Raw genomic sequence first — 21,929 nt, forward strand, 5'->3', positions numbered from 1 at the left:
CCTACCCTCCCATGCAGCAACCCAGCAGTGCATAAGGAGGTATGGGAAGTGCAGGGGTAAACAGAAGGATGCGTGGGCAATATACGTTCTTACATCACCTCCCTTCATCCCTCCCCAGGAAGCGCATCAGGGACAGCTCTTTCACAGGCTTGTTTGGCTCCTTTCCTTACCAGGGAGACAGAGGCAAAGCTGCATGCAGTGGAGGAAACTGCCTCCCTTCCAAACAACCGCTGAGCCCCCCGGTAGAGCAGTGCTCTCTTCATCCTACTCTTCATATCCTCAGAGAGTGGTGGTGGACTCAAAAAGAGGAAGGAACACTAGGGACACAGCTTCCCCAGAACACCAGGCAGCTGAACGACAGCTCTGTTCTGTGCGAGGTCTTCTACCCAGGTCACCACCACACAGAACACTTTCTCCTGCCACGGTAATTCAACACAACCCATACCTATTCTATTTGTCCTCCTTCCCTTAAGGACAGAATGGTGAAATATAATGTGCTGGTACAATTTAAAGAGTTTTAAGAGATTTACATATCAACTTTTTTGGCTTTCTCTTGAAAATTATCTCCGCACTGAAGGTAAGAAGGTTTACAAGGGTCTTTATTCACTCGACAGATTCCTACCAGCTCTCAGAACTTGCAATCTGCATGGGTGATGACTTTCCCTTCAGTTGCAGAACTTGGCTGTGCCACCAGCGCTCTTCATGCTCTTTCAGACATTGCGTGTCAAACTATGAAGGCAGAAGCAGCCCTTTCTGAACATCAAATCAGCATTGAAGTAGGTTTGACATGGTCATGGCAGCTATAACCGATGAGGAGTAGGAGTTTGCTGGACCTGATGCCTGCAATTTATAAGCTCTGTATTGTAAACTCTCAGTTGTATGGCAAGAAAGAAAGGCCGGGCTATTCATCTGCTAGAACAAGTCTCCTATATGACTGGAAATAAGCTATTTAGGGAAAATGCAGGATATACAGAGAACTCCCTTGATTACAGCTGAGCTTAGGAGCTGTGACAAAGTCTGCAGTTCTCCCCATCCCCTCTTGCTAATATTCAACTTGGGCCACTTCTCCATCCACACGTTAGTCACCCTTAACACCAGGCCTATCCCAGCACTAGCACAGAGTCACTAACATCAGGATGATGCCGGACCATGCCAGGTCTGCCCTCAGTACTGTTGTGTTGCATCTGATGTCAAGATGCATACAAATCCTTTCATGAGATTGATATCACAAATATTCCACATTCGATCTACAGAACTGCAACATGTTGAGAACACAGGGCCCAAATTAAAGAAGTCCTTAGGAGCATGAAGTCAAGAAAGCGCATCCCACCCCTCTGCCTTGAGGGAAACGGTGTCACTTGCTCATCACCGACATTACAGCACCCAGTTCACAGCTATTCGTTATTGCTCATACATAAACTCCCCTCAGCACTGCAAAGCTGGCTGCCTGCGCTGTCATTCATGCCTTTGCCATTCAAAACCACAACAAACCTCAATACAAAAAATCTGTGACTTCAAGCCCAGCACAAAGAGGAGTGACTGTATCTGCATTTGATGTAAAACGCAGAAGTCAAGACGCTGCTTTCCTTTTGGAAAACAGAAATAGGAAGTTCCTGTACAGACAGGAGATCATCTGTCAGTGCAATTACAGTGTAATTAAAGCCTCTCAGCGACGACAGCTACTGGGGTAAATTCTAAAGTAGATTATTCCATGCTTACAGTCCCACCAGCCCCAGCTCTTCAGGGGGATAATTATGCAGCTCCCATTATTGCAGCATGAGGCTGTCAAGCCTGGGAGCTGCATTTTATAAATGGAAGAACTGAAATACAGAGACACAAAGGGCCCAGTTCTGAAAGCTATTTAGATGCCTAATTGCAACCGATTTTTTTTTTTTTTTAATCAAGCTGAGCAAATTTTAGATTTTTAAGTGTTAAAAAGAAAACAAACCAGTTTAAAGTCATTGCACCCTAAACCAACTCCTCCTTGAGAGATTTCTTTACCATAGTTTATAGCTCGTTAGATGAGAAAAGGGGTAGGACACAGGACTGACAAATTTGTGCTGGATATATCCCATCAGTCACAGCAATGACATTGTAACTTACTAGAGATGAAGCCTGTCAGCCTGGAGAGGAGAGGTATGGAAGAAAGAAGAGTCAGACAAAAGGAGTCACAGAGAAGGAGGGGGGAAAAGAAAAGGGGAGGAGGAGGAGAAGAGAGACGCATGGCCAGAGAGAGTTCCTAGAGAAGCTCATAATTTACAGTCGTGTCAGCCAAAGGACTTGCCGTGTCAGTATTTAAAAGAAAAGCCACCCAAAGTAATGCATCACAGAAAGACCAAATCCTCAGGAGAACAGTACAGGCAGTAAAACGTGCTTGAGAAATGTTACATGGAAACTCTGTAAAGTCAGTTCTTGTTTTGGTTGGCTTGTTTTTTATAAAAAAAGCATTTCTTTCTACCTACCAGAGGTTTCTGCCCAAAAGACTCTCAGTGTAAGTCTGGAGGATTACAGTATCATTGAGACACCAGTCCTGATATGCGCCACTTCAACTCAGCATCCTCTGAAAACATATTTCCTGAGTCTTCATACTTGTCTGGACACGTGTATACACAAGCTGAAGTTAAAACCATATTTGTGAACAGCTCCTGTAGCATTAACAACCTTTTTATGCTACTCAGCCTAATGGAAGCATCTGACACCCTAATAACCACACTACCTGGCCCTTCCTCTCGGGAGCTGCAGAGCTCTGCTTTATCACCAAATTCCAGGTTTAAACCTGAACGCCAACAGAACAGAATTTTGAAGGTGGTTATTTTAAATACCGGCAAAGTTAAATAACCAACTTAGGCTGTAGGTACTGTGTTCACAGACTTTGAGCTCTGTTTATGATATCATTATTATTATTCCTGCCCAGCAAATTAGCATTTTTGGAGACTATGACAGGTTTAAAGGTACTATTGATACTGCCAAAAAACCTCCGGCTTTTCAGGAAGGCCAAATGAGTATCAGTGAAGAAGAGCTCTTGGACTGCCATTCTCTTCAAGGACTGTAGAAACAGAGCACATAAATATGGTTTAAAGCAGTTTATGGAGAAACATTAAACTCGCAGGAACAGCTCAGGTGAAATGGGAGGCCACGATGAGAAAAGCAGCACTGACCGCACTTATATACTGGACACACTCATTAACTCGTAACATTACTAAATCACTGGCTCAAACTGCAAAAAAAATTCAAAGCTATCTTCATCTTGGTTATTTGAGAAACAGCTGAGAAAAACATGAACTGATATTACCTCTCCCTATGGAACCTTATTCCTCTGACATCCGTAGACCGCAGCAGCTAACAGCGCTTGTGCAACGCTGTTTTCAGAGGGCTGTTTTCATCAGCTCTCACCACAGGCTTCCCAAACAAAATCCTGCAGGGTCCAAACCACAGTCAGACACTAGACGTTTTCATTGTTGATCCCCAGAAGTGCAACTCCGGTCCCAAGTTAGGCACGGGAAAAATGAGTAACATGACCCAAGGGAAGAGTTACGGGTACCCGTAACTGCAATGAGTGGTGTCCCCAAAAGAGACAGTGGTTTTACCAGCCCAGGAACAGCAACTGCTCACCCGCTCTCCAGCCCCCAGCAGAAGTCAGAGAGCTGAGACAAATATCCAAACTGGCAATGACTCAGAGCCAGAGTATCCCATTTATTTGTGCAGAGCATATTCAAGCATAGCTTGAATGCCCAGTTATTAGCTTGCTAATAACATGCATATATTAATAACTGTCCAAAAGGTCACCTCAAAGAGATCCTCAGGGCACAATGGCCAAAGAGAAGCACTATCTCTCTGCACTCTCTTTCACCACTTGAAGTAAATAATGGTTGTGTTCAGGACCCTTATCTAAGCAACCTCTCCTTTCTAGGACAAACCAAAATTTGGACCCTTTAAAGTAACATCAGCTTGACTTCAGGATGGGTCTCACCAAATTTTGGGGTTTTTAAAGACTTATAACAGCCAGGTTCTCTACTAAAATAGCTAAAGCTCAACTACGTAACTTAGTTTGCAAGCTTAAGTACCCACAAACGCCGTTCTGCAAGGAGCATTAGCCATGTAAACTTAAACGGCAGGCTCCAAAGTGCGAATTTCACCCCCTTGGTTCCAGCCCTCCATCTTCCTAAAGGTTGGCCATAAAACACCACACAACCAAGACAGCCCTTGGCTCCTTCCTGCTTGGCAAGAGCTCTTGTTAAGTCCTGACAAACATGTCTGTTTAATGGGAGCCTTGCCTTTAATGGGATCCACAACCTCCAGGAAATACAATGCTCTAAGACAGATTTCTCCATTGCTATTCAATAGAAAATCAGGAAAAACCCAACATCTTCAATACAAATTTCTTCATAAAAATTTAGGGAAGGTAAAGAATGGGAAAGACATGCTGCGACACACATCGGAGCTTCCTAGTGAATTCACGTGCTATCCTGAATACGGCCTATCCTTGGAAAATGCTGACATTTGTGCTACAGATATTGATGATAAATGAAACAAAACTAACTCATTTCATATAAGCTAACCAGCCTTCAATGACAAATATTGGTACGTACTGACTCAAGATGAACAATGTGTGATTTAAACTCTTCACCTCCTGTGGTGAGTTGCAGGAATTGTTCAAAGCACCACAGCGCACGGCATTCTCTGGATTATCCTATTTTCACAAATACCAGGTGGCCTAGAATAATTTTTCCAATAAACAAGCAAATGAAGCTTTTCCAGGAGCGCCTGTCGAACCTCCCCACCAACAGCTCCCTGCTACCCCTCCTTGATCACAACCCTGCACTACAACACCCCCAGCAGTTTTTGTCTGTATTGCTTGAAGCACCTCACTGCAGTGCATCAGGTTCCTTACCCGTTTGGCTGGGCAAAAGATAACGTGACTGCTCTATACGACTGAGATCTGCATTAACAATGAGCAGCATCAGTCAAAATCTTTTCCCTCCCCAACTACTCATTTTCATAACACAGAGCGAAACCTTTCTGGGTTCCTGACATTTCTACACCCAAATTTAGGTTAGGACTAGCTAACACATTATTTGGGGGACTGATAGATCCGGTAAGTCTTGACTCCTTGGAAAGTCTGACTAAAGTCTGTCCCCATCTCCCTTCCTGGATATTCTCCAGCCCCAACAGCATCTCTCGGCTGCACAGGCTCTGGAGTAGGACCTCTCAACTACTAATGGTCCCTGCCCAAAGCAAGACCCGGCCTTTGGCTGCGCTAACAAAGGCATCCTCTTGGCAGCCCGTAGTCACACACTTACTGGGGAGAACGGTGGGGCTTCATCCCTCTGTCAGAAAGCTCAGCTAGCACCTCAAGTCTGCTTTGGATGGGCTCACGCACCCTCCTGCAGATTTACTGCTGAAGATTAAACCCACTCCAGAACTAGAACCCAAAAATATAAAGCAAGCATGTTTTAATCTCCTAATTTTGGAAAACATGAAGCAATATACTATTCCTTGTAACAGTAGTTCTCTCCTCCTGTGCACAGCCAGTACTGTTTGACTGTGCTCTGACTGGTACAGCTCCTGAGAACACTTTGTTATTCATGTGGCTGCCACTCCAAGCAAAAATTCAAACAGTGCCCTGCTCTTCACAGGGTCTCCTTATTAGAAATGGATCATCTTCCTACAAAGCTTTTTCTAGCCTTACCATATCCGCATGCACACTCTTCCTCCTGAGCTTGGGCCACTAAGATCTCCTTTGCTACCACAAAGATAGTCTGAACACATTGCCTTTTATCGCTTAATTATTCTAAATGTTGGCACATACCACTACTCTGGGCTCGCTCTTCATCTCTTGGGGACCGTATACCCCTTCCACAACACCACCAAAATGCCAGCAGTCCAGCAAGGTCACCCAGCATCACCAACACCCAAATATTTCTTAGTGATCTCTGCTCCCATGAGGGATCCCACTGCTCGCCTCACCCTGCCACTCGGCTGCACCGTGTTCAAACGGCCGCTTTCCCAGTTCATTGCCTTACCTCCCTTCCTTCACACAAAGCGGTGCTTGCCAAAGCAATACCTTCTACTATAAAAATGAATTATTTAGTAACACAAAAGGTTTCACTCCTCACCCTCTGACACAGCAAAGAGGAGGAAAGAAAGCAATCACACAGGTCTGCCTGTATTTTCACAGAATTCACTTGGCATTGAAAACCAGAGAGAACCTCTCCACCGTGAAACTATATCGCCTGGGCCCTCTGCCAAAACAGCTTTGTTAAAGATGATTATTTATTTGATATAATAATTATTACCTAAAGAGACTGGCCTTCCTACAAATGAAAGATACACTGGTCACAGAGGAAACAAAAATCCACCTTCTTTATATGCAGGGATGACAGCTAACTCTCCTACGAGATCTTCATAGCTGCCCACTGTCACCACCAAAGGCCAGCTGCCATTGATCAGCTCGGCTTTCCGACTGATCGCAGTGATAGGAAGGTGGCAGCCTCTCCGCGGAGATGTTACACACTACTACTCAGAAGCTGGAGTCAATTTTGAAACAGAAATATTTACCTTGGATGCCAGGTTGTCCACTAGTGCAATCATGGAGTTCTTAAAAAGAGTAGCAGCTGTCAGAGGTCGCTTGGTTACCTCAGTGATGCTCAGTTTACCTTCAGGCCACATCATCTTCAACACAGGGTTAGAGCTAAAAGACAGTATCTTTAATTGCACAGTCTAACAGCGGTTCCACTAAATTAAAAATTCAACAGCTTGCTTCTGTCCAGATCTACTGGTGTTTTCAGCTCAAAACGCATCAGCCAAACCAGTATGGCATCCCTGAGCAAAGTATTTCTTGCTCTTGAGCAATACACAGTTCAAGCTTACAAATATCTGGAAAAATGACAAGCACATTCTCTTCAGATAAAGATGTGCAGTAATGGGAGAGTAAAAAACCTGCAGAAGTGATCTGTTAAAAGCAGAGCCTGTCTTACTGACACAAGCATAAAGAATTTAACCAAAACAGAAAGAAGTAAGACCTTAGCCCACAACATCCTTCTTAAAACTTGCTATCTGATTTCAAGCTGTATTTCTGCACCATTCTTGGTATATAAAATAATTTATACATTTTCTTGAAGGGTTGAAGGTGAGGTAAAATGGCCACAATGGATGGCAAGAGCTCTGGAATAGACAAAAGCTGGAAGCGTTTACAGCAATCTAATAGCCGATCTATCACATGCTTTAATATGCTGTAAGTGGTCTTTGTGAACAGTTTTTACCAGAGACTTAACAGAAACAGAGGTTAAATTTAATAAAACCTCCATCCAGCAAATATTTTGCAAGTTTTTTGTTAACGTGAAGTCTCGAAAACACGAACAGCGAGGCTGTTCAAGGGAATACACTGAGTAAACATAGCAGCTAAGTTAATAGCTGTACTAGCTTTGAAACCAGGTAAACAGAGTTGTCCAAGCAGCTGCAGGCTATTTTTGCTGACTTCCACCCCTGAGCAAAGTCTCTAAAAGGTTGAGATAGGCCACAGTTACAAGAGAATTAGAGCATATTTAATGCCATCCGTCAAGGAAAACAGCTGTCTGGGGCACTTTGTATGTACACACACATTTTGATGGGATTTCAAATTTGCTCATCAAAGGCAACTTGTACTTCCCTAATCAGTACTTATAACATGTGACCGCATGGTTTAAAATTGTCATGTTACTGCACACAGGAGAAGGATTCAAATCTATTTGCCCATTTTTTCCCTCACACCTAAACTTCCTTTCAGAAGAAGGACTTCTAGCTGGGGCCAGTGATACCCGTTGCTGACCAAATGCTACTCTGTATCTTCAGCAGTGATCAAAGAGAGATCAGTAATGGTACATTTGCAACTGGTCCAAAAACCCAGTTAATGTCAAATCAAGCAGCACGGGTAATCTCTGCACAGCTTTCTGGATTGCTCAATGAGTGGGGTTCAGACAAACACTTGAAATTTAGTTAAATTAAAGGGTATATCAGAACAAAACCAACATATAGAGTAAGGACTTTATCCTGAAAAATCAAACTAACAGCCTTTGGGTCGCAGTAGATACACAAAGATCAAATCCCACAGCAATGTGTTTGTTCACATGCACTGCACACACAGTAACAACAGCATTAGTGAAAATGCTCATCTCTTCTAGCATCCACTCTATAAAAAAGGTTCTGACAAATCAGATTTAAATTCACCTCTAATATTTTTATTCCTACCTGTTGTACATGAGGCGCTTGAAGTCCTGAAATAAAGTGTCCTTGTTTTTGTCAATAAATCCAGTGACTGAGTAACTAAAAAACAAAAGGAAAATAGAGTTAACTGCAAAGAAGCAAAGTCCTTCTCTGAGCTGCTGGTATCACCGGGCAATTGGCATCCTTGCACTCCTACAGACACAGCAGATGCTAATCAGGAATCCAGCTCCATTTCCCAATCTATCCCTAATTTGCTGCATGAGCACTGTGTGAGACTTAGATCCTTCTGCCCAGCTTTCCACCTCCAGTGCAGGAACAACACACATCCAGTTTTAGAAAGCTATTTGAACTATGCATGTGAAGAGTGTGACGGCTGAGACACCTAGCAGGACCTGGGCAAGTTGTAGATGGCCCAAATTCCAGAGTTGCACTCATGACTTCTGCCTCCAAATTCAGAGCATGTGTTTGTGTTAAATCTAACAGAAACAAAGTTTTCTTTTTCAGTATGTCTAGTTTGTCCACCCCTTGGTGTCAAGGAAGACTCGCTAGCGGGAGAGTGCCTGAAATCAAGAGCAACCTATAACCAGTGACCAGGGAGCTCCCTCGGAAATCAACACACACACACACATTTTGGACTCTCCTTCCTCTATTCCCACAGAAATACCACCCTGAAAGGTTATCGTTTCAGAGTTTCATCTCTTCTCCAAGACTCAAGACAGACAGTGCTCTGTCCTCAAAGAAAAGGTCCAAAGTCTCCCCATACAGTGACTCCCACTCCGTTGCTTCCTGAGCTTCAGATGTCCGCCAGGGAAGCCCGACCCCAAACACAGGCACTGGGATCCAGAGCCCCATGACATTCAAATCCCTGCACGGAGCCACCCCCAAATCTTATTGCTCCATATAACACAGTTAAGGCTCAAACATTATCTGCAAATATTTACACATTTCATTTTTCTTTTACAAAATTTTCCAGCCACTGGCAGTGCAGAAGGTTCAATCACTAATATGGCACCTTGTATTTTCTCATCCTTGGCAAAATGCTTTGAAATCAGGGATGTCTACCAGCAATCGCTCAGCAAAGACTCCAGAACAAAACCCAGCTGCCCTGAGTGGGCTCCAGTATGACCACACCAGTTATCCTTATAAATGAAAGGTAAATTTAATCCCAAGGTAATCAAAATCCTAAATTATTTCCTCCTTAACTCCCTTTAGATTATGCTGGCATGGGGAGTTACACAAATCCTAAACCGTTAAATGACTCCAGTGATCTTCCAGACAACAGCTTTCCCAGCGAACAGTTTCTAACAGATGGGCATCTTTCACTTCTACTTAATCTTCCTTCATATTACTGTCACATCCTGTAGACATTTTTGTGGGTTTCAGATACAGAAAACTTTTCAACCCAAACGGGGAAGGCTCCGTGCGCTGATGCTTATTTCCATTTAACGCTACCCTGTATTTTGAGTCTGCTCAAACTGATTTGAGAATTTAAAGCCAGAGTGTTACATAACCATATGAAACAGATGTCTAAACCAGATTTTATTAGCTCGGTATAGCTTTTTTTTTCCTCTCCTGTTTTTTCCCTGAAGCACAGCTCTGCCCTCACACACACCCCGCCCCCCATATTCTCCTTTTGTTTCAATTCCAAGTACAAAATCCTATTCTGTACAGCAAGTAACCAGCATAAGATTTAATTGATAAGCAACTGCTGCACTCTGTAATTCTGTATGACAGCTATTCTGGGTCATACCAGAAGCAGCATGAAATCAGAATACTGTACCACTTCAAAGCTGGCTAAAAGACAAAAATAGAAGGTACAACTTATTTCTGAAAGAAACTTACATCACATCTCCGGCGTAGTGCTTGATTCGAAAGTCTCTGTCAAACTCCAGCGTCTTGTCAGTTGCACAAAGCTAAAATAAATTCACATAGGTTAAAACATCACCTGTGGACTTTCAAGTTTCATGGAGGAGCAACAAGTGTTGGAAACAGAAATGGAAACTACAGTTATTCCACTTTATATATGCATGTGGAGATGTGAAAACCAGTTAGAACACTGCTTTATAGTATTTTTTCATGGATGCATGATAAGAACATATATTTCTACAAAATCAAGCTGCAAAAGCCTACAGTTTAATTTAAAAAAATCTGAAAAACACCACTAAACAAAAAGAACGTTTGTGCGTGTCGAGAAACATTGCACCTAAGAGTTAATTTAGGACTTTTTTTTTTTTAAAGTCTTCCTTTATTCTTTTTCCATTGCAATATCCCTCCTCGGCAAAGAAACGAAGCAATCAAAACACAACAGTTACAATAGCTTGTTCCGTCCCACATCACTCTAGATCATCTACGACCCCTCCAACAGTGACCGCCCCTGCAGATCCACCCCGGGCGGTCACAGTGCCGAGCCTCTGCCCTCAGCGCAGGCTTCCCATGACATTCCTTCACTACGGCGAAGGTGTCAAGTGCCCCTGTGGCAGCCGTTCGGTAGCAGTGGCCGTAACACGCTCATCCCTTCGGGAATAACAGAAGCCAAAAAAAAAAAAATATCCACCAGGCTCAACTTAATTAAAAAAGGAGAACAAGATAAAAAAGAGGATTTTTGTTAAAGCCAAAAGGGGCAGGTAGAGAAATTAAGTCCTTGCAGGAAGCATGAGCACCATTTAAAAACACCAGGGACCACCAGCATCTACAATCCACCCAAAGTCCTGGGAAAGTAAGAGGAAATTAGCATGGTTAAACTGCAGGGCAGGAGAGATTATCAGAAGCAGGAAGATATCCTCCAAAAAGCTTTACCCATGTCTGAGAGTAGAAAGTAGATTGGCTCAAACTGACAGAACAGATGTAAATAAATAAATATATATATATATATATATATTTATTTATTTACAAAAAAATCACAAGATGGAAACACCAAAGTTTGAGTAACAAGGTACCCAGAAGGTTACAAAGCTGTAAGAAGTCCAGCACGGCAGGAGCAGGAAGCATGCCAGGGTCTGCCGAGCTGATAGATGACCAAGGTGCAGAAGGAACTCAGAGAAAATGAAGAAATGAGGACATACCAGGAAAACAAAGTCATTTTTCTTTTTGTAGCTGTGTTCCCCACCAAGGGGCCATGGAGGACATAATGCCCTTTTTCAACCACCCAAAACATACATTGCAAACCAACATGTCAAGAGCAGAGGTATAAGACAAGCAAAAACATAACGAAATGAAGCAACTGTTGCTGCCAGATGGGACACAGTTGGCTGCACAAGGTTCTGGCTTCAAACTCATCCAGTACTGGAGAGACTGGGCAGGGGCTTAACATGATGCTAGGTTGGGGTTTTTTTAAGGGGGGATTCTGAGCTTTGTCTACTGGGCAAATCAGTTGAAATTATTAAAACGAAAGAAAGCAAGTCTTTTGATACAGGTGATAGTCTGCTTGGATTTCTCTGAGCCTTTTCACAAGGTTCCTCACTAACACGTCAAAGAATTCACGCTGCTGTGAAAGATAAGAGGAAGGGTCCTCACGCAGATAACTGCTGGAAAGGTGGGATACAGGAGTCCTGCGGGGCCCGTGCTGAGGTCTGCTCTGTCAACATTGTCTTAAATAAGCTATGATCTGACGGTAATAGGAAGGTGATCAGGCTTGATGGTGGTACTTAATTATTCAGGGAAGTAAAGGCTGGCTGTGAAGAACTGCAGGAAGACATGAGAGGCTAAAGGAATGGCAAAGAAGAGCAAATGAAACTCGCCATATACACAGTGATACAGAGAAAAGCCAAAATTGATAGCAAATGATGGGGCCCAAACTGTCCATTCCCAACCCAACAAGTATCTTAGCTACTCTCCATCCCAATAAGGACGCAGCAGAACTGGAAAAGGCTTGATGACTGGCAAAACCGATCAACAGTACTGACTGTGCTACAGGAGGAAGGGCCAAATGAATTAAGCCTCTTCACGTTAACACAGAAATGCCAGGAGATGATCGCAAACAACATGGAGATGATGTATTGAAAGACACCACAAACCGTGTTTTGCTGTTGAGGAACTAGGAGGCCACAGACGTAACCTAAAAGGGAGAAGGGAGAAAGGAGGAAAATGGGAAGGAAGGAGCTCTTCACATGAGTATCTAAGCTGTGGAATTCTAAGGACAGGACAGGACAAGAACGAACTATTAAGGACACCAGCCCTGATTCAGGAGGTTCCTGGACTGCAGAGCACTGGAGAGTGGCAGCATATCGATTTAGCATTGTGCATTTGTCCCATATTCTTCTGTTGCTTAGACCTCCACTATTGCCTAGTGTCTTGGGAGATACTACATCAGGTGGACTAGAATGGACCTTCTCACACTCTTCCCTTCACAATCAGTTTGAGATTGAGTCTAATGAGAACTTTCCATGGTTTGATGATTTAGGAATTCATAGACTATCACTGCACTTGAGCATTCAAAAGTATAAGATCAATTGAAAAAAATCAGAACTTAAAGACATTGAGAAAAGAACCTGTGATGTTGAGAAGTACGATGAGAATGGTTTGCATGTCTACAGATCTAGATTAGCATTAGACAATCCAGAGAAGGATGACCCATGCTCTAAGAGCAGAAAATTTTGCCACAAATACTCGTAGTGGAAGTGTTCGCCAGTATTTTTCCTGGTTTGCTTGGCTTTCACCAGAACAACCAAGCAGACAGCAGCAGATCAGACATGCAGTACACAAACTAGGACACTACTATTTAGGGCACAGCAGCCCCTTAGAGCTCATCCACATGGAGCCAGTGTGCAACCTGCTCTACAGGCGAGCAGTGAAGCATTAACTCAGGCTGAAAGATGGGAGCTGTTCCCATAACACAGCACATGTACTTTAACTCTCTACGAACAGCTTCCATCTATGCTGAACTTCACAGTATCTGGACAGAACTACTGCAGTCTACAAAGGCAAATTACGAAATGAAATCAAGACCTGTGTTTTAATTCAAGCTAGAAGAGGCTGTCTTAGAAAGCTCAGGTTTCCTACAGCAGTTCTAGATGGGACTGAGGAAGGTATCTTAGATACTGGTAAAGGACATCTCCAAAGACGCGAGAGAGGGAAAAAAATAATTATGATGCTGAGAGTTTTATGGGTCAATTTTGTGAAGGCTATAGTGATTTAAACTAGAAATTAGCAAGCCAGAAAGATACATCATGCCCTCCATAAACGTTATTTATAGCAGTATTCCTTGTTTCCCTCTTAGTCTGCACAAGCAGTTTCCTGACAATGCCACCCCCTACCGAGGAATGCTGCAACTGCCAGTAGTTTCTTTTAATGTCTCCTATGCTGTGAAGGGACTCCTGAAGGTAAGGACTCAGACAGACTTTTTTTTTTTTTTTAATTTTCATTTTATAGCCTCCCACATACTTCATGAAATCCAGTCCCTTTCCCCACTGTATCAAAGTACCACCTGCTCTCTCTGTGATGGAACCACGCCACCTTAGCAGACACGGGACCAAGGACAGGACAGAAATGGAACTTCTTTCTCTACCAGCTTCCGCCTATTGACTAGACAGCTCCAGAAGCTGGACCACTTCCCACACTACCCTGCTGCAGAGCATTTAAGACTCCATCCCCCCAGGCTTCACTAATCACAATCATTAGTACTACTAAAGGAAGCAATTTGCATTAAAATGTAGAAACCCAGGCTACGCTTCATGAAAATGCTTGTTTTCAGGTGAGTTTACTCAGAACACACTATGCATGTGCTGCTTAAGCACGTAGAATCTAGGTTAATGCGGAAAGCAAGATTCCCTGTTGGTTCCCCCTCCTCGGCTAGGGTGCACAGGGCAGAAGAGCTGGCAGGTGTGCTGCAGCTAAAGGGCACTTAAGGAAAGCCACATCTGGGAGGAAAAAGTGGTTATTTTATTTTCATCCCAGCCTCTACCCAAACAAGCCACATCCAGATCTATTGTTTATATTCAGCCTCCCTGGAGGCAGCCTTTAGCACATCTCTTATACAACCATGCTAATTTTGTATTTCTGACCTACATAAAACAATGCACTGGCGTGGGAGGGAGAAGGGGGAACCAGCATTCTGAACGATGTATTTCAAACAACGTCTCTCAGTAGAGAGTCATCAATAAATTAAAGGCCCTCAGATTTCTCAAACTGATCAGGCTGGTGACCGTGTTTTCAATACGCTGCCAAGTGAGGAATAAATAAAGCCTTTTAAATTCATACATTGTACCAAAACCAAAGCAAGTCAAGGGGCCTGGATGATCATCGGTGCAATCTGAGATGAACATATTTTGTAGCCAATGATGATGAAAAAAGAGGAAAAAAAATCCCAGTACTGTAATAAAGCAGAAGTGTGAATAATTTCACTGTCACTATGTATTAGAGCAGCCTGGGAAGAACATCACATGGGTTGAAACTGCGCATCGATTGGTTACAGATGACATCATGATATGTCAAGGCACTTTTATGCCTGGAATAAAACCGATCTCACATCGGACATACTTTAGCTCCCTCTGCCGGATACGGGGCTGCCCGAGGCGCGACCTAAACCCAGACCAGAGGGCCTGTTCCATAGTTAGGAGCTGCTGTTGTGCTTAGACACTTCATTTCATACTCGATGGTAACGATTCCAACTCCAGCCACCCTTCAAGTCTTTCCCTTATTCCATTATGCCTAAAAATCCAGAAAAGGTATCACACAGGAAAGGAAGCAGGTGTTGAAGGGACAGAGGAGTACGTTACCTTCCTGCTGGAGAAATGAGCATGCTTCCCTAGCTTGTTATTAAGAGCCTCGAGGAACATCTCATCTGTAACTTTTCCAACATTCATGCAGGCATCGTCCAGAATGGCAATGATCCCTTTGTGCTGCTGCTCTACCAGGTCAACAATGACCTGATTGTTAAAGTAATCAATCTGTAAAAACCAAAAAAAACGGTATATTTGTGACTTTGGCTAGTGAAAGAGAAGAGTACCAGTGTTGGCCACTGAAGAACAGCACCATGTGTCTGACAGAGAGAATGGGGCCCACCACTCACAGAAGAAGCAATCAGCTTCCAATACATCGATCACTAGCGTAAAATTAAGCACTAAACAGCACCACTAAACAACAGAGAAGGTGATCTTTCAAACACCTCACGTAAATCTTGAGAACTCTGCTAAAAATCAACTGCTACAGAACACACTTTAAAATGCCTTTTAAAATTCAGCTGCACAGAGTCACCACGGTGAAAATGGCACATCTTGTCCCCAGCGTTATAAAAGGAATTTGAACAGCAGGACTCAAGATTTTTATACTTGAATATCTACAACTAGACAAAATACATAAGCCCTCAGAACAGAAACACACAGTGATGTGTGTGGCATCACAGAGATACCACAGTATGTTTTAACTCAGACCTGGAGTTACTTCTTTTCCCAAACCATGGCAAACATAGAAATGTTGTGAGATAAATGGTTAGCTTCTTCCACAGCCTGATCTCCATACAGCAAGTCTGACAGTACAGCTGGCGTGGACACAGATGTCCTATCGACTTCGATGGGAGCATACATGTGGAGCGACCGTAGATCTGGGACTTATTTTGGTACACTGACCTCAAACCAACCTCTCCCTCCCCTGCCAGATCACTCACATGCTTCCAGGGAATTCCCTCTCGCTGGTACTCTTCCTGCTCCTGCTTTAGAACCAGCTGAATAAAGAGCTGCTGTAGCTTTTCATTGCAGTAATTAATGCAAAATTGCTCAAAACTGCAAAAACATGAGGAAAAAAAGGTAATGAATTTTTTGGGAAAGGAGAGAGCACAGCACTGTGCTCTAACAACAAGGCTCACCTGTTATTGTCAAATATTTCAAAGCCATAGATATCCAGAACGCCAATGACAGTGTTTTTCCCATGTATTGTAGTGTCATAGTTCTTCACTTCAATCACATCATTGATGTGTGTCACAATCCAGCAAAAGAGGCGCTCGTATATAGCCTGCCAGGAAACAAATACTGAGGAATTTTGCCTGCATCTGTCTCAGTCCTTTCTGGTAAATGCAACACATGGTGCTACAAAGCGCAATTCAAGAAGCTGCCCTAACTAAACAAAAGCTACCGATAGCATTCTGCTACAAGTGAACAGCTACTTACAAGAAAATAGTCTATGAAAATATTTTTTTTCTTTCTTCCAAAACTCATTTACATAAAGGCTAAATCCTAGTGAGGTTACAAGGTACAGTGGTTCCCCTAATTTGATTCCAGTCTGCTTTTCAATTGCCCAATAACTTCCACACCTGAGAAAAATTTAACAATATTGAATCACAGAATGCCCTGAGCTGGGAGGGACCCCCAAGGACCATCGAGCCCAGCTCCCGTCCCTGCACAGGACACCCCAAACTCACACCGTGTCTCTGAGGGCCTTGGCCAAGTGCTTCTGGAATATGGCCAGGCTGGTGCCGTGATGCCTCCCTGGGGAGCCTGTGCCAGGGCTCCACCACCCTCTGGGGGAAGAACCTTCTCCTAATGCCCAGCCTAACCCTCCCCTGGCCCATCTCCCTGCCATTCCCTCGGGGCCTGGCGTTGGTCACCAGAGAGCAGAGACCAGCCCTGCCCCTCCTCCTGCCCTTGGGAGGGGGCTGCAGAGGCCATGAGGCTGCCCTCGGCCTCCTCTGCTCCAGCTGAACAAACCCAGGGACTCCAGCCGCTCCTTGTACGGTTTCCCCTCTAAACCCTTCCTCAACTCCGTGGCCTCCTCTGGACACTCTCTAGTAGCAGCTTTATATCCTTAATGCACTGTGGCACCCAACACTGCCCACAGCACTCAAGGTGAGGTCTCAGCAGTGCAGAGCAGAACGGGAATTGAAGAGCAAGTGAGAGTTCAGTTGTAGAATCTACCAACCGAACACAACGGCAGTGAAATATTCTTGTTCACCTTTCAAAAAGAAAATGTTCTGTAGGCATAGGTATCTTCACGGTCTGCATGTTCAAAATGTATTGCAAAGCTGTGCAAACGTATATCTTAGGAAAAAAAAGTCAAGTTAATGATCAAGGATTTTTGTAACTTCATCTGTTCTTCCCCTGTCTTTTGATTTCTTAGCAAAGGAAGGACAATTGTCATTCCTTCGGTCATCAGTATCCACCTTTCCAAAAAAAAAGACAGTGCTTTGGGTTTCCAATCTGAGCTCTAGACGTTACAGTTCCACTCTCTACTCTTTGAATTTAACTGCTAAATGAAGTCAGGAATATTTTGCAAAATACTCAGCCCTGTACCCTGTATCCCTTTTGCAGCTGCCCGAAGCCAGGCTTGCAGCTCCCAACCCTCTTGCATGTGCTGCAAGCACTGCTGGTTTGGTGCATGCTGTGTCACTGCCAGGGGAGGGACGCGATTGCTGTGCAGTTCCCCTGTAGAACACAGGAGCGCACTCATTCAGAAATAAATCTGCATGAAGTACAGAATTCCTGTGTCTCAGCAAGCTTATTGATCCACCCAGGAATCCCACTGGGACCTGAGCATTGAAAAATATGCAATTATGAAGGTGATTCAATATTGAATGCCTTCCTCAGGCATCACCATTCTTTGCTGCACTGAGTACAACTCAACCAAAAGGCAAAAACAAAATAAATGCGTCTGAGTTAGTCACACACAAAATCAGATGCAGAAAAAGGAAATTTAAACTCACTTTTGCAAAGGCATCTCTGCCGTAGGTGGCTTCTTGTTCAGTATGTTGTTTGTCAATGACATCCCGACCCGTAGCTACAGTTCGGAACAAAAGAGCCTTCTCCACCATGTCAGATTTTGTTGACAGCAAGTCCGCGATGATCGACACAACCTTGCCGTTTTCTATTACAGGCGTATCACCATCCACAGAAAACTTCAAGTTCCCCTGCAATAAGTAGCAAGAAACTCGATTTCTCATTCTGTCTTTTATTGATGTGAATCAGGACACCCCAAGTTCATCCATATACCACCTGCTATTCAAGTCAGTCTCCTAACACATAAGAAGGGCGCGCCTTGCGCATCCAGGTACCCACAAAGCTCTAACACCAGTGGAAGCAGCAAAGCCTGACTCAAAGAAAAGCATTCCTGCTCGGTGTTCAGCTCAGCTTTTGAAAAGAAATTACATCAAACACTTCCAGAGGTTTAATCAAACAGTGTCTCAAGATGCAGAGTAATGACATTAAGCATACAAACGCTGGAGGTAGCATTTCATCTTCACTGCAGCTCGCCGAGAAAATGCTAGGCTGCAGTTCTTATTGTAATGCTGTTGCCACAAAGGTAACGTGAATATTCGGGGGAAGCTGACAAGTCGGCACTGCTAATGGCACTGGACTGACAGCACGCTACCACAACAGCTTTGCTACTGAACACCTGCAGTGCCAGAATTAAGAAGCAATAGCATGCACTATTTGCAGGAGAGGTCCCACACCCCATCTGCTCGGCCTGACTCTGCCTCCATGCCCTCTCCAGCACAACTACTCCAAGGAGGAGAAAAAATTGGAAAAAAGCTACCATTTTCTTTGCCACCTTCCTCCTGCCCCCTGAGGTGCCCCCTCTCCTCAAGGAAGCGTAAGATCTGAGGCACAAGGACACTGCTCACGGGAGCAGACTGTGGGTCCCAGGAGAATATGGGCAAAGGAAGGATTTCCTGAGCATCAGAATACAGAGAATTAAGTGGTCTCCTGTATCTGGCTGTGCTCAAGCCTCCACCGTGAAGTGAAGTACCATCCCTTCAGCAAAATCACAGTTGCGAATGTGAGCGTGAGGGCAAAAGGGGTCAGAAGGATAGTGAGCAAGAGCTCCCTACCCCCTCACCGCTGAACACAAACAATTCCCGTTGAGAACATTCAACAGCTCCTAGTAGTTTGTGGTATGTCTCTTTTGGGATCGGGAATATGCAGGAATAAATGTGATCTTCCATCATTACCACAGCGTCCTATTTCACCAAGGAATTTCACTCACCACTGGAAGTTGTAAACTGTATATGCTTTTCCAGCCAACAGATCTTCCAACTGCTTCTGCAGCAAGAAAATTAGAGCTGCTGGAAGTACAGGTGTACTTGAGCCCTCCTGAAGAACAGCCTATTCATACCCGCGGGCAGAGAGCTTACCAAGTGAAGAATGGCTGCCACGATTTTGTAGACGGTCTGAATCTCCTCTTGCTTGAAGCCTATCACTTTCATGGCATCCGCTACTGCTTTGAACTCTGCACCATCATTGATGGAACACTGATGGGAAAGAGATGTTCAGGACATGAGGCGTTTAATGGAAGTCAACTGTGAGACAGCAAAGACTTTGCAAGCCCATGGGAAACAGACACATGCTTCACTATATATATATATGTGGCACCACCGTAAGACTTTTTCAACTGATCCTAATGCCATACCATACACTTGTAGGCTGAACCCCACATTGTACACACACGTATACTAGCAGCAATGGGATACAGAAATCCATTGCAGCACAAGTAAATAGATCAGTACTTTCCCAATGGAGTTTATCGTGAAAGTGTAGAAGCAATTCATAATAAAATCAGACCCACAGTTACAAGTAGCGCAGTCACAGGCCCTCTGAGAAGAAGCTGCACAGCACCAGCGGTACGTTTCTGGTCACCATCTTTCTCAAGATGAGCCTCTGCCCCCCCCCAATGATCTGGGTTTGTTTTCACAGCAGATTCCGGGAGAAGGCATCTGAGAAGGTCTGTGGGTTTGTCTGCCAAAGAGCATCCCAAGAAAGCAGTCAGGAAATCAGGGAGCCTTCTTCTGGACCCTGCATTGGAGGGACAACACTAGGGACAACTCCAGACATATTTAAAGTGTTCAGGATCTTGTTGTCCTAAAAACTTCATGGGTTTGTTCCATTCTTTCCTGCTTGGAGGCCCCCTTGAGGATAAGTCAGATATGAAGAATGAATGCTTCAGTAACTTACATGCTTCTACTGTAAAAACAAGAGTCCTCATGGCTTTTTGGTCCTGAAAGCAGTGTAAGTTACCCATCATGAAGCATGAACAGTCTGCACTGGTAATGGGTCCACTATCTATGCCTGCGTTTATTAACGAAGATTATGTCTCTGCTACTACATTTGACTGTTTTTTATAAGCAGACACAAACGTAGTAGGCACAAGTACACCTATGTTTGTCTTCTAGGGCCAGAAACTCAATTAAAAATAGCACATCAGTGTCACCTTTCAATATTCATCCTGTAAATACTGGTCTCAGCTTCTGCTAGCTCAGCAGTACTTTAAGTATTTCAAGAAGCATTTACAATTTTAAGACAAATTACCTCTAACTCACTAACGGCACCCTCACCTTTATCTGTGCTCCAGGACGGATATAGTGGTATGCAGATGCATCCTTCTGAAGATGTAGAGAACGTAACATCTGGTCAGAACCCCCCTGGAGGAGCTGTACAAAGAGGATTTTAAGAAATGGTGAATGAAAAATAAAATCCTTCCTTTTTCTGTTTCTGATTCATCTGCTTGACAAGCAAAATCATAAAAGCATTGAGTTACTGCTACAGAAGAATTGGCTACGGTATCTGGAGTCACAAGCACAGCATGTGCAAGATACACGGTCTGCACCGCTGCAGGGCTCTGATCACCAGAAGGACGCTGCCCAGATGACCATCCTTCTGAGTGACACAACCGTTTAGAAAACAAGCCTGAACCTCTTCACAGACCAGACATGTTTACATCTGTGACACGCCACAGATGTGTCTCGGCAAGCACATTTACCTTCTCTGCTCTACTCAGAGACTTTCCAACACAGAAAAGACACAGTCATGAGAAAGGTGCTAACATGCTGTCACGGATACTGAACGAGCGGGGAAAAAAATAAACAAACCTACATTTCCCTCACTGCAAAACTGAGAATAAAGGTTATACTAATAAGTCAACTGTTTCCCCCAAAGGATGCACAAGACAACCACCATACAACATGGAAGACATTAAAAAGAACTCAAAGAAAAAAAAGAAAGTCAACTTGGTTTAATAAGATTACTTCCATATGGACTAAAGGCCTCAAGAGAAAACAGAGGGATTAGACTTATGACAAATAAAACAGTGAGTCAAAGTCCAATATTCTACCATATTTGTTTAGTTAGCCTGCTTTTAAGTTTACAAATGTGTTAATATGGGAATGCAGGATAGAAAAAAATAAATCTTCCCATGCTCCTTCCCCAGACCAGGCCTCTTCAAAGAGCTAAAGAACCTAAGATCACCCAAGACGCAACAACAAGGGAACCCTTTGCAAAACATACGAGAGGGTGAAAGCTTTAAATATTTTGCCTATCGTGTCTGGGAAACTTGAGAAAAGTCATTCATTCTGGCAAACGAATACAAACCTGGTAAAAAGAATGAAAGCTTCGTTCTCCCGGCTGTTGCACAATCACACGAGACTGTGGGGAAACAAAACGCAAAGATGGGTATTTCTGGATGTGGGCAGCCTGCTTCCCCAGCACCTCCCCTTGGACACCGATGCATGGGTTCAGCACTGCTAGGACACCTCCAAACTAATCTTATCTTACGATAAGTCTGTCATGAACATCATTAGCTAGGCATGACCATGGAGTTTGAAGTCTATAATCAAAAAGACCAGCTTGTGTAACATCTGCAATGTCCTACTTCCACCAACCAGGAACCCCATGTGGCAACTCCAGAACTGCTTTCATAGAAGAGTCAAGTGAAACGTTATTTTAGTTTGAGAGTTATTTAATTGCTAGAAATGGAAAACAGGACTGTGTGACTACAGAAAAAATGATCTGCAGGCCACAGGGCCTGTTGGT

General features: G+C 43.7%; 1 protein-coding gene across 4 annotated transcripts in view; it reads right to left on the bottom strand.

Moving 5' to 3' along the window:
* Positions 1-21,929, bottom strand: part of MYO1D (myosin ID) — a 164,038-nt gene that overhangs the window by 100,913 nt on the left and 41,196 nt on the right. For all 4 annotated transcript variants that reach the window (XM_064473645.1, XM_064473647.1, XM_064473646.1 and 1 more), the window contains exons 5-14: positions 21,489-21,542; positions 20,456-20,551; positions 19,259-19,375; positions 17,831-18,034; positions 16,001-16,146; positions 15,803-15,917; positions 14,916-15,086; positions 10,045-10,115; positions 8,227-8,301; positions 6,559-6,691 (exon numbers count right to left, since the gene is read on the bottom strand). In XM_064473645.1, the coding sequence (XP_064329715.1) occupies positions 6,559-6,691; positions 8,227-8,301; positions 10,045-10,115; positions 14,916-15,086; positions 15,803-15,917; positions 16,001-16,146; positions 17,831-18,034; positions 19,259-19,375; positions 20,456-20,551; positions 21,489-21,542 (1,182 nt within the window). The remainder of the gene's footprint in view (positions 1-6,558; positions 6,692-8,226; positions 8,302-10,044; positions 10,116-14,915; positions 15,087-15,802; positions 15,918-16,000; positions 16,147-17,830; positions 18,035-19,258; positions 19,376-20,455; positions 20,552-21,488; positions 21,543-21,929) is intronic.

Source organism: Phalacrocorax carbo, chromosome 25 (assembly GCF_963921805.1).
Source record: "Phalacrocorax carbo chromosome 25, bPhaCar2.1, whole genome shotgun sequence".
Classification (NCBI taxonomy): Eukaryota; Metazoa; Chordata; class Aves; order Suliformes; family Phalacrocoracidae; genus Phalacrocorax; species Phalacrocorax carbo.